Source organism: Electrona antarctica, assembly GCF_951216825.1.
Source record: "Electrona antarctica genome assembly, chromosome: 18".
NCBI classification, from domain to species: domain Eukaryota; kingdom Metazoa; phylum Chordata; class Actinopteri; order Myctophiformes; family Myctophidae; genus Electrona; species Electrona antarctica.
The window spans coordinates 31,830,090-31,843,154 of NC_136799.1; the positions used below are offsets into that span (position 1 = coordinate 31,830,090).

General features: G+C 44.5%; 1 protein-coding gene across 3 annotated transcripts in view; it reads right to left on the bottom strand.

Moving 5' to 3' along the window:
- Window positions 1-13,065, bottom strand: part of asap2a (ArfGAP with SH3 domain, ankyrin repeat and PH domain 2a) — a 73,922-nt gene that overhangs the window by 2,969 nt on the left and 57,888 nt on the right. Inside the window, exons 15-28 of one of the 3 annotated variants that reach the window (XM_079528106.1) lie at window positions 11,654-11,787; window positions 9,805-9,899; window positions 8,817-9,006; window positions 8,287-8,372; window positions 7,728-7,843; window positions 7,008-7,075; window positions 5,411-5,512; window positions 4,690-4,734; window positions 4,325-4,583; window positions 2,869-3,018; window positions 2,561-2,654; window positions 1,963-2,021; window positions 1,708-1,787; window positions 787-903 (exon numbers count right to left, since the gene is read on the bottom strand). In XM_079528106.1, the coding sequence (XP_079384232.1) occupies window positions 787-903; window positions 1,708-1,787; window positions 1,963-2,021; window positions 2,561-2,654; window positions 2,869-3,018; window positions 4,325-4,583; window positions 4,690-4,734; window positions 5,411-5,512; window positions 7,008-7,075; window positions 7,728-7,843; window positions 8,287-8,372; window positions 8,817-9,006; window positions 9,805-9,899; window positions 11,654-11,787 (1,595 nt within the window). Of the gene's footprint in view, window positions 1-786; window positions 907-1,707; window positions 1,788-1,962; window positions 2,022-2,560; window positions 2,655-2,868; window positions 3,019-4,324; window positions 4,584-4,689; window positions 4,735-5,410; window positions 5,513-7,007; window positions 7,076-7,727; window positions 7,844-8,286; window positions 8,373-8,816; window positions 9,007-9,804; window positions 9,900-11,653; window positions 11,788-13,065 lie in introns of all 3 variants that reach the window. The other 2 variants (XM_079528105.1, XM_079528107.1) reach the window with 2 other exon arrangements.

The window sequence follows — 13,065 nt, forward strand, 5'->3', positions numbered from 1 at the left end:
GGCTGGGACCTGGGGATTTGGGACCCCCAGGGGACCTTGAGGGAGTTCCAGCAGGTCCCCAGCAAAATGAGCAACAGTTAAGCCCCATTTAAATTTTCAGCTAGATGAAAATAGCCGTGTGAGCTTGCATATAGGCTATTTTACTTTTTCTTTTGACAAATGGTCCCTGGCACAACGTTTCAAGTGGGGTTTCCGTGACCAAATACATATTGATTTGGGGGTCCTTGACATGAAAACGTCCGAGAGCCACTGCCCTAACAACAGGCCGTCCACACAGAGAATGAGAGAGTGACTAAATACGGTCATATTATGCGGCGGTGGCTCGCAGGAAAACAAGCTGCAGCTGGTCTGTGTTCAGACTCTGGGCTCAGCAGAGGAAGGAACAGCAGAGTGGGGGGGGGGGGGGGGGGGGGGGTATGAGGGGAGGGGAGGTATGTAGGGAGGGGGGGGGGGGGCTGGTCTATTGGCCAGAATGAGGTCATCGCCTTGTGCTTTGGGCCACCATGGTTACTGGGAACTCGAGTCGCTGGATGTCGTTTGTGAATGGGCCGCATTTGGACCCTGTGCTGGACTGGAAGAATGCATTCAGTACCGTTTTGTTCTCGCGTCCAAGTGGGTGCATGAGGGGAAGCGAATATGCATGCACGAGCGAAACAAAAATAAACAACGAGGGGAAGTGAACACAAAACAAACACGTGCACGGCTGCACGCACACACGAGCATGCGTGCTAACAACTCACACTAGGTTTTTTCATGTAGCTAGATGCGCTGCGAGGAGACACTCACCCACCACTCCTGGTCCTCCTCCCCGTCCACCACGATCACCTCCCCCTCAGAGAAGGTCAGCTCGTCTGGATTGTCTGCTATGCAGTTGTAGATGGCTTTCACTCGCTTTGGCCTCTGCTTCTGAGAGAGACACGTGCACACGTGAGCACAGATGCACAAAAATCAAGACACACTTGTTGGTTCAGGCTCATAGAAGAGAGAGTTATACGTTTACAGTTCTAAAAATAAAAATGACTATAGCAGGGAAAACTGACTCTGAGCTGAAGACTTAAGACCCTGTCGTTTTAGTCTGACCGTAAATTGTGCAAATCAGCTTTGAAACAAAGACACAGAGCAAACCAAAGAGAAATGCACAACTATGTAGCTGTTCTCAGGCTACAGTAGCTGAACTCAAGTAAAGTTAACCATTTGAAGCCTATATACCAGACCCCCTCCCCCCTCTACTCCAAATCTCTGTCAAAAATAGCTAATCTAAACCTCAAAATAGATCTTACAATGATTACAATTTTCCACTGAATGTACACCTATTATTATTTGCCTATTATTAAGATATGCTCATAAAAGGGATGCTACGGTTCAAGTCATTAATGCAAACATTATTGCTAGCCTCTAGCATAAGTCATAGGTCTGTAATTATAAAAACTGATTCAAACCGTTCCCTACTTTCATTAACATTGTTAACTTTTACTCCTTGCACTGTATGTCCCCTCAGGCCTACACTACAGGAAGGAAACGTGCTGCATAACTGGACACTGGAAACATTTAGACAATAGGTCAACATGCAGAGCAAATTAGAACCGCACTGTGCTGCACTTTTATATCGAAGTCAATTCACTCCTAAGGAACAATGCCAATAGTTACTCAATGAACAAGCACTCGACAATACATTAATGAACCAGGTGGAAACGATGACAAACTTACAGGATAGGCTTTCCTAGGCATGGGGGCCGGAGGCAGAGATTGACCTACAGAGTTCTGGGGGCTACTCGGCACTTCCTTTGCTGGAACAGGAAGAGGAAATGCCATCAGAGTGAAAACACAAACTTTCCACAGGAGAAACAGTACTCAGCAGATAGTAAAAACACGTGTCGCATTGTAATCTCGTTGTGGTGAGATCACAATTTGTCCAAGCTCAACAGATACAAGTTGTTATTCTGCCCTTATCTATTTACTCACCTGGTCTCTCAATGGAGCCTGTGCGATTCAGAGGACCTCTGTTGAAGTTCTTGTCGTTGCTAAAACAGGCAAAGGTGCATGTTGAATTTTGGCTGCTGAAGGATTCACTAATAACCATAAATGGTACATCGAAATACAACCTGTTTGTCTCGGTCCAAATTAAGGCCTTTACTGACACTGTAGGAGATTTATAATACAATTAACTACCAGTTAGAGAAAGAAAAGTTCAGAAATCTATAAACTCACAAAGCATTCCATGCAACACAATGTGAGCTTGTAGATCTGCTAGTTTCGCTAATGTCGTACAATCAAGTATTATTAGACTTAAATGGTTAACCCATTTAGACCTGAGGCCTTCTAAAACCTAAGCTAAGGTTTCTGAAAACCTTCAAATTCTTATTAAAAAAATTCTAAAATAAATAAATATGTTGCTAGATGTATAGCAACCACAACGAGACAGAAGAAGTATCTTCCACGTGCAACCATATAGGTTGCACCAGGTCTAAATGAGAGTAGTCAGGTAGGCAAAATAATATCCCTTCGGCAGTGCAGTGTGTGTGTGTGTGTGTGTGTGTGTGTGTGCGCGCACGTGTCTCACCTCCCTGCAGGAGACTTGGGTGGCATTGTTCTAGAACCAGGTGGTCCTTGGCTGGGCTTCGACTGCATCGCTTCCATCACACTCACTGTCTTACCTAAGAGACACAATGCCAACAACTTAGTCCAAGTCAGTGTCCACATTTTTCAAATTTTCCAAAATTGTCCAACATTTTCAAAACCTATTGTTGCCACATGCCACCATCACACAACAAAGTATAACATTATAACACTACATGCAACTCTTGAATTCAATTGTATTTTGGCAGAGAATGTAACAACATTCAGAGGACTGCAGAATGGGTGTTTCACCTCCGGTTGAGGTGAGCCTCAGAGGGGGTACAGGGGGATGCATGTTGGGGGGGTCAGAAGAGGATCTCTGTCGGCCAGCAAGGTCTAAAGAACCAGGCTTCCAGCTAGACGCTGAGGGTTGACCCATCCCTCCAAGACCGGATAACTGGGCTGAGAGAGAGAGAGAGAGAGATGGGGGGAAAACGAGTTAGAGACAGAGACCAAAACCTAGGAGCGAGGAGTAAGAGTTAGGGAAATGGAAGGTAGACGCAGAGTGAGCAGCGACAGAAAAGGTTTATGATGGAAAGATCGGGCGACTGAAGACAGAATGCGTTACACACTCGCCAGAACGAGCAACCGCTTTAGAAGTCCAGCCGTTTCCGTTTGAGTTTCATTGAAAGAGACAGTTAATGGGGAGAGGGAATGTGGAGCATGTGGGGCTTGCAGCGGGCAGATCGCCTCCGCTCTGCACTCTTGGCACGGCTCCAGACAGCCACTAATGTTATTAAATACCAACTCTAAAGGCACAGGCGCCACACGCTGCCATGGAGAGCAGACCTGTATCCAAGACAGGTAGACATCCATCAATACAGGCATTGTGCTTCTCAAATAATCCAAAAAGACCCTCATTGCTGAATTCAGCAATTCCTCCAAAGAGCATATTTTACAACTACACTAGTAGAACTAGTTTCAACTTAAAAAGACATCCCTGTTCTCTGCAACACCAGTAAAGTTAAAAGGGAGGGTTAAGACATGCAGCTGTTATAGTGGATTCAAACAGCCCTGTTTACAGGCCTGGATTCTAGTGGCCTCTTCCACTCTTTAAAGGGGTTCAACAACTTGTTCCCTGACTCACTTTCTGCTGCTCCCTATCCAAAGACCTCATTGGTGCTGAAATAGGTCAGAACAACCTCGCAAGTCACACACAGTAGCACACTCATCCGTGTGCTACTTAAGGAAAAGATCACAGCTGTCAAAAGACATGCAGGAGAAATGACACAGACCGCAGCCAAACGAGACCATTCAATTTGAGATCATACCAAAATGGCACACTTTATAAATAGCAGTCCCAAAGAAAGACAGACAGGCTGGTAATGGATTATCCAACATCATCCTTTAAATCAATACATATTCAAAACAAATGGTAGAATGATCAATAAAACACTTCTGGATAAACGTATTTCATCACTTTGAATGGTTTTGACTTATTTATTCCTCCTTCCGGCAACCTCCTTCGTTTTTCTTAACCGGGAAAGCATCCGCATCATTTTAAATTCGTACGTTGGCTATTCAAAAATAGCTATACAATAGATATACAAGCTCACAGTGTGTCACAGATGCACAACAGAGTTTGTGCATCTGCTATTTTTGAGAACTACAGCCTTTCGTAGAATCGGCCGCATGGGTCTTCTTAATGGATTAACGCCAAAGAAAACCGCACAGCAGTTCTGTCCGTCGTGTCCGAGGAGCCGCGTACCTAGATTCCTGGGTGGCAAGGGTGGCGCGGAGGTGGTGGCTGGCATGCCTGCAGGCTGGCCGGGAGCAGGCTGCTGGTTTGCGTTGAGGATGGTGCCGTAGGTCTCGTTGTTCACCAGACTGGGCATGTAGGAGCGCTGCTTATCCTTCAGCAGGCTGGCGGCGTCCCGCGCCAGGGCAGCCGGACTGGGCTGGTGGTGGGAGTTGCTGCCCGGCGTGTAACAGCTGACCGGCCGCTCGTCTCTCCGATGAGGGCTGGGCTGCGGAGCGAGGGACAATGGGGGGGATGGGTGTCATTACCAGTGGTCAGCGGTGCGCCGTGTATGCGAGCGTGTTGTTGGGGGATCTTTTGCCCGAAGAACTTACGGCGATGTCTGTGATTCTGTGATGCATGAAGTGATGGCTGTGGTTCTGTAAATGCGAGTTAGCGACAGGGGATGATTGCATGATTATTGAGTTCTTATTTAGCATGGAAATGAATAGGACTGTGTTAGTAACTGTACCTCACGGGGAGTGTATGGCATGTTAGGGCAGTGGTTCTCAAAGTGGGGTCGAGGGACCCACAGGGGTCCAACAGTGTAAACACATCTATTTGATATTTCAAAAATAGCTGCAAAAAACGCTTCATGATGCGACGCTTTGTGAGCTTACAGATCACCTATTTTTAAACGTTGACAAATCTTCTCTTATGCGGGTCCCTGACACAACACCTTTTCAAATCCAATGTGGTTCCGCGACCAAAAATAAATCATAATTAAACTGGGGACCCGCCCCCAAAAATAATCATATTTGAACTGGGGACCACCCCAAAAGAATCATATTGAAACTGGGGACCATTTAATTTAATTTCAAAAGGTCTTAAAAAGTCATTAACTTGTCACTTTACTGTGATCTGGGGACACCTCCAAAATCATGTGGGGACCCCCCTCGGGGTCCTCCTGGCCCGCAGGTTGAGAACCACTGTGTTAGAAGATGAATTCTGAGATCTAACACATGCACAGAAAACGTTAATAGACAGATTAATTGACAGCACGTTTGTGTGTGTAAATATTGACAGCATCATCATCATCACCACCAGCTCCCTCACCTTCTCGTCCAGATCCTCGTCACTCTCGTCCATATCTTCATGCTGCAGACGCCACTCGTACTCCACGTGCACGTTGAACTTCCCCGCCAGGGCCTGGTTCAGCTGCACACACACACACACACACACACACACACACACACACACACACACACACGGAACACATGAAGCCATTGAGATCTGGAACGCATCTGTGTCACCTTATAGCTTTTCACCACCTCAACCATTATTTTAAACTTTAGCTGTTGAGAGGGAGGGAGACCCGCACACTGTCACTTGCTGGTTCAAGAGATTTTTATTTAATGTCCAAAATGCAATGTTTCGGTCTTTCGACCTTCCAAGGTCAAAAGACCAAAACGTTGCATCTTGGACATTAAAATGTCGCCGATGCACCTGTTATTAGTAAGTTGAGTGTGCAGAGGTCTTCCCTTCAAAAACTTTAGCTGTTGAAAAATAGCAGATCTACCTTGCTCATAGTGCCGCGCTAAGAGCTTGTAGCAATTTTTGAAAAATCGTGAAAAACGTGTGCAAATCTTTGAATTGTGTATTCTTTCACAGTGAACGTTTTTTTAACTCATATCTTTGCTTCTGGGGGGGGGGGGTCCCTGGAACAACACATTTTCAGATGAGGGTCGGCGGCCAAATACATATAATTCTGGGGGTCCTTGACATGAAATAGACATACTGTAGTTTTCAGAAAACTGTCATGATTTAGAAGACATTTTGTAGAATCTGGCCTCAGTCCTAAATGGGTTAATCCATTGAGACCTGGAACGCATCCATGTCACGTTAGCGTTTAACCACATTAACCATTAACCCATTTTGAGGCGGGAACCCCTTTTGGTGTTTTAAACATTGTTATAATTTAGCTATTGAAAAATAGCAGATCTACAAGCTCATAGCGCGCCACCGAGTGGCGCGCTATGAACTTGTAGGTCTGCTATTTTTGAAAAATCGTTAAAATGTGCCTCAAATCTTTCCGAAAATTGTCATGATTTAGAAAACTTTTTTTTTTTAAATTTCGACGTCAGGCCTGAATGGGTTAACAGATGGCTGATGGCGCCGGAGCAATTTTGAGACTTCAGTCTAGTGGCTGGAGATCCAGCTGTCAAAGGAGTCAAATAGAAGCATCTCACAATATTGTACTCAAGTAGAGTAAATGTACTTAGGGCTGTCACGATGTTGACGATAAATTGTCACACAAATACGGTAATTGCGATTAACGATTTAATCGTGTTTTTTGGCATTGGCACATTATGAATAGAAACATTTCTACATTTCTGTTTGGCTTTTAGGCTTCGTAATGAAAACGTGCACAGGGCAAATAACTGAAATATACCAAGGATTTGCTGGCATTTTTATAAATGTTGTGCTTAAAAAACTGTGGAAATAGCTGCATCTACAAGCTTACAACGCAACTCATTGTAAGCTTGTTCAGCTTTTCAACATGGACACAATTATAACATAATTGCAATTATCTCAAATAATTGTGATTATACGATTATGTAATAATTGTGACAACCCTAAATGTACTTAGTTACTAGCGTAAATCACACCAACGTAAACATGGCTGCGTTAAGGACAGCCAGACAGAACTCACCAGCTCTTCACACTGTATGTGTTTCAGCCTCCTGGCTATGTCCAAAGGCGTCTCCCCAGACTCATTAGCTACAATGTAAAACAATAGAACAAACCAGGATAATTACTAGTATGCCCGCATGCCATGTAAGGACAAACACAACAGGCATTGTTTGCTTTGGTTTATGTTAGAATTGTGTAATTAGCCTGCTTTCCCACACGTCCGTCTCTCTCTCTCTCTCTCCCTCCCTCTCTCTCTCTCCCTCTCTCTCTCTCTCTCTCTCTCCCCCTCTCCATCTCTCCCTCTCTCTCCACCTCTCCCCCTCTCCCTCTCTCTCGCTCTCGCCCCCTCTCCCCCTCTCTCCATCTCACTCGTACTAGTTTGTTGACATCAAGCTGGAGCAGAAAGATTAGTGTGTTGTGAGAAAGAGCTGTCAGGGTCTGCTGGCGAAACCAGCTCCTGTGGGAGCCTAGCAGACTTAGTCCAGGGGGAAAGTGTGTTAGTACAGTAATTGTGTACAGTAATGCAAACGTGTGTGCGTGTGTGTGACAGAGAGAGAGAGAGTAAGTGGGTAACAAAATGGGAGAGAGAGACAAAGGTGGCAGATGTCAAAGAAAGACGTTCAACTTGAGAACGGAGAAACACAGACAGAGAATGTCCTGTTCAAGTCGTAACATTAAATATTAAACAGCATTACAGCATTCTTCTGGTGTCTTACACAGCATGTGTGTGTTTCCATACCTATGTCTATGGTGGCCTTGCCCCGCAGCAGGAGTTTGAGACACTCGCTGTTGTCGGTCAGACAGCAGTAGTGCAGCGCCGTGCTGCCTTTGGCCGTCTGCTTATCCAGATTCACACTGTCAGCAGACACCCATGGGGAAAAGGACAACATGTTAGGTTTACAATGGTATCGATGCATGACCTCAACCGCACCACCTACGTTCACCAGGGATCTATTGTGGGGTTAGCGGCAACGTGAGGGAAAGCTTCATGGTCAACATGCAAACGTATATACAATACACGGAGGTTTTGGACATGAAGCATCTAGTTTGGTAAACATCACTCAACACTCTAGCAATCAAATCTCTGCTGCATGATGCCTTGCCTAAATTAATTCTGAGATGAATTAATTAATGAATGAATGAATGCATGCATGCATGCATGCATGCATGCATTCATTCATTCATTCATTCATTCATTCATTCATCCACCCATGGCAAAATCTGGTCATTATAGTGTTTAATTCAGTTTTGAAGATGTAATGGGAAAAGAAATATGAGGCATAATTTGATTTGCGTACCTGTTCTGAGTGAGGAAGTCTACGATGTGAAGTGAGGTTCTGTCCACCAGTCTGACAGCCAGATGAAGGGCCGTCTCACCTTGTTCCTGCAATACAAACATTACTTGACATTTCTGGGAATCTGCCATTATATGAAGAGAGAAATCAAAGAAACAACATCGCTAATAGAGGTGGTATTGAAAACCATGCATTAAGTGCCTGAACTGCCAGAACCCTTTCCAGGCTACCAGAACCCTTCTTCTGGGAAACTATTCATTCTCTGGGCACAAAGAAATCCATGCCAGTTATCAGCCTCGTCAGTCAGTTACCCTGCAGCAGTAGATAAGCACTGAATTAGCTTCAGTTACAAAACGGATACATCTTGACTGGCTTTTTGCATATATATTGTTTTAAAGCATAATACATTTCAAATAAATCACAGTGGCCAGAATGCCCCATACCGATTGAGGTAAAGGGTGATTTATAGCCTACTGTGTCACACAACCCTTTTGATTGAAGTGATCTCACTAGAAAATGTGTGTAGTACTAACATGTCCGTTGGCCAGCGGTATGGGCTCCATGAGATCCACACCCTCAGCGTAGACCTGGATGAGAGAGAAGATATCACGGGCTTTGACGGCTTCACAGAGCGTGTGCAGTCTGGACGTCATGTCGGGACACTTCCTTCTGGAGAAACGCTTCTCTGTGTACTTGGCTGTGATGAAGTCTTTCCTCGCCTGCCTGCTCGCCCCGAAAGGAAGACAAGAAAGCATGGCAGTGTTACCCATAACAGACATGAATGAACATTGGCATCCCTTTTTTTGTTTCAAAAAAGTTGCAAAAGTGAGGCGACTGACTTACGAACACTCTTATCAACACACTTATTTCAATTGAATTATAGTGCTGAATCACAGCAAGTTGTCTCAAGACACTTTACATAGAGACCAAACGTTGTCCCCCCCCCACCCTGAGCAAGCATTTTTGCAACACATTCATTCAGTCAGGCAGGCGAGCATGGAATCTTCAGCGTGTTTGAGTAGATGGTACGCTGTGATTGGCCAGTCGCTGTGACAGCCTAAACCTAACCCTAAACCTAACCTCAGTAAAACTATACCTAAACCTAACCTCAGTAAAACTATAAAACGCAGTGGCTGGGCGGACACGGAACAACGACGGATCCGCTGAAGATTACATGCGAGTGTCAGGCAGTCACACAAATGTATAGATTAGAAGGTACTGTATAGTATAGCAGACGTTACAAGAATGCAACTATTCAGTTACAGCAGATCAATTATATATATTGTTGTCTTTCCAGTGTGTTTGTGTGCGAGAGAGTGCGTGTCAGCGTATGCATGTCAAAATGTGTCAATGGGGACATATCACTAGTCGATTACCTGTGGCTAACTGTAATGTGAGCCCTAATAGAATAAGTAAATGATAGATGGAGGAGATAGAAAGAAAGAAACAAGGACAGACACTGTAGAACTGAGGGTTAGTGAGAGGAACTGTGGAGGAGATGCAATTGCAGAGATGACTTACATGTCACTGGCTGGGTTGGGTTTGACCACATCTTCAGCAGTTAAGCAAGCCTCCATGATTTCATTAAATCCAGCATTCCCCACATTCTTGGCCAGCTGTAGAGACACACACACACACACGCACGCACGCACGCACGCACACAAAACAAATTAACATGAAAAAATTGCATGCATAGGCACAAAACACACAGCCGAGTAACTCCAGCCTATTTAAGTGTAAAAGAGTGGCTTGTCTTCTGCACTCCTGAATGTCCTTGCCACTAACCTTGAACGCAGAGGTCCTGAATATTGTGTGTGTGTGTGTGTGAGTGTGTGAGTGTGTGTGTGTGTGTAGGGAGGGAGGGAATTACTATAAGAATTGCATAACAGCATTCTCTTTGTGGCGAGTACAACTGGCGTCTAACAAGGAGGGGGGGAAGCAATCACCGTTGGATGCATTTCATCCCAAAGAGCCCACAGGCCGTAAATCTCGACCCCAAACAGCGATTAGAAAAAGACCAATAAAATGTGAACTATTTGGAGTGGAGCAGAGATCCGGAGGTCTGCAGCATCATTGACTGTGATGTCTCAAGAGGGACGGCGCCGACGCAGCAGGGGAGACGGAGGACAGGGCCAAGGGCGCTCGTTCTCCTTTACTCTCCACTTCCTCTCCTCTCCTCCACCTCATTTCACCTCCCTTCATACACCCCAACTCTCTAGAGAGTTTTATATGGGAAAATCAATACGGTGGAGTGAGTCGGTCCATTAATGTGAACACCAGCACTTCTATTAACCACCTTCAACCTGGAATACCGTTATAGGCAGAAATGTTCCAAAAACATTTCAGAAATAGCCAGACGAACAGAGATCTCCGGTTACTGATATGTCTGGTGACATAAATTCAGTGAATGGGCTAAAACTAGGAGGACAAATAACAAGCTAAGCTAATAACAGCTTCACAGCTCCCTCCCCCCCCCCCCCCCCCCCATATGGAATGCCATCAGGATTGGTCTTGAAAGCAGTGGGGGCTGATTTGCTCCGGCATGATTCCAAGCCCATTCATTGAATTTACATTTCCCCAGACGTACAGGTAGCAGTTCAAAAGTAGTCCCTCAGTCACAGTGGTGGAAAAGGTACTCACATTTCAATACTGCAATATACTCTGTTACAAATAAAAGTCCAGAATTCAAATTTACTTGAGTAAAAGTAAAATGTTTTGATAACAAAACCAAAAGTAAAAAAAAGTACTCAGTATGCAGAACGTCCCATTTCACAAGTTTTCAAAAGAGTAGATCTAGATCGGCTATTTTCAAATGGCCAAAATGTGTAGGGCTGAAGTGGTTACTGTATGTTTTGTAATAATCAAAATCTACAAAGTAACTCAAGTTTTCATAATAATTGTAGTGAAGTAAAAGTACAATATTTGCCTCTGAGATGTAGTGGAGTAGAAGTAAAAGTACTGACAATGAATTACTTTCCACCACTGCAAAGTGACGGAGGGACAACGTGAGTTTAACAAAGTGACTGAGGGAGGAGGTCTTGCCTTAGGCTGAGCTCACACCTTTCATGCAATTCTCGTGCTCGTTGGATGCTTGTTGTGTTGTGTCATGGCCGCCCAATGTAATTCCAATGGAGGTCACATGGTTTGACCCAACATTGTGTTGTGTGAGGGGGAGGGGCGCAGTCGTGCGCCCCTCCCCCTCACACAACACAATGTTGGGTCAAACCATGTGACCTCCATTGGAAATGCATTGGGCCGCTGGGCGGCCATGACACAACACCCAACGAGCACAGAGAATTGCATGAAAGGTGTGAGCTCAGCCTTACCAAGAGCTCTGAGGTGCCGAGTACATCCAGTGTTAGAGACTTACCAAGAGCTCTGAGGTGCCGAGTACATCCAGTGTTAGAGACTGGATCCTGGAGTAGTGAACCCCCAGCTCTCTGTGGATGCCAGAACATTCTATACAGGTCAGGATGCCCAGGTTGGTGGACAGCCATGTGGGATCTGAGATGGAGAGAGAAACACCTGCTTAAAGGTGGCCTTACACTAGCCGATAATCGGGCATTTTTTACGCTCGGGGGGTGCCCGACCGCTCAAAGCTCAAACATTTTTTGGATACATTCAAATGATTCAACTAAGGTACGATATATATATATATATAAATAGGCCAATCAGAAAAATACACATAGCAGCGATAGACATGAATACATAATACAGGAAATCTGTATATAAATGATATGCTTGGGTGTGTATGCACGATTGCATATTTCTGTATTCTTGGTTTGTTTCAGACTAAAATCTGCTGACAAAATTATTGTTTTCATTTTTTCGAACCGTTTTGTTTTGTAACTAAGTTACTCTTCAAATAGGTTAGACAATGGCATCTCAAGAGCAGATTCGAGGAAAAGAGGGCCCTGTTTTTCCTTTTTTTGCCACTGGGTTCCCATCTTGGGGGTACTGTAGGCATAATAAGCCTCGGCTTCAGACTACACATTTGTAGTGTCACCTCTGTTTATGTAAACTAAACTGAAGTATTTAACCATGTTGTGGTAAACCACCAAAATACCCTGAAGAAGGCAGTATTATCTGTCCGAAACGTTGGTTTCTCTGTGTCCTCATTAAACCTTGTGCATTGGCAGCTATGAGTGTGTGGCTAACTGGCTATACAATTTTTTCATTCAGTATAAACCACCAAAATAAACCATTCATTCATTTATTCATTCATTCAATATAGATATATAGAATGAATGAATTTATTTTTTATATACACACACATATTCAGAAGGTAGATGTGTGGCACAACGTCCTTGGGAAGACAGCGCTACAAGCAAGCTATTTTCTGGAGTGCATTAGCAAACTCTGACGTCTCCCAATGGAGAGACGCGAAGCTCATGGAGCCAAAATAGCCGGCTCAAGGGCATTTAGCGCCGCACACAATGTCACTGGAAAGTGAAAATGCTGAAGTTTGAAAAAGTCTGGCCTAGATGTAATGTGTGCGTGCATACAATTATACTGTATGTATACACTACACACATACAGGCATACATACATACAGTACATACATGCTTAGCGATGCCTCGGGGGACTGAATTTCCCCTGTGGGATCAATATGGGTCTATCCCTCTGTGTATGTACACACGCAGAGGACGATTGGACCACTTAAACCCTAGTGTCCCTGTTTGGGGCATGTCATAATGCTGTTTGGGGCATGTCATAATGCTGCAAAAATAGCAAATCTACAAGCTCAGCTGTTCATCAGTGAAGATATTTTGTGTAAAGGGG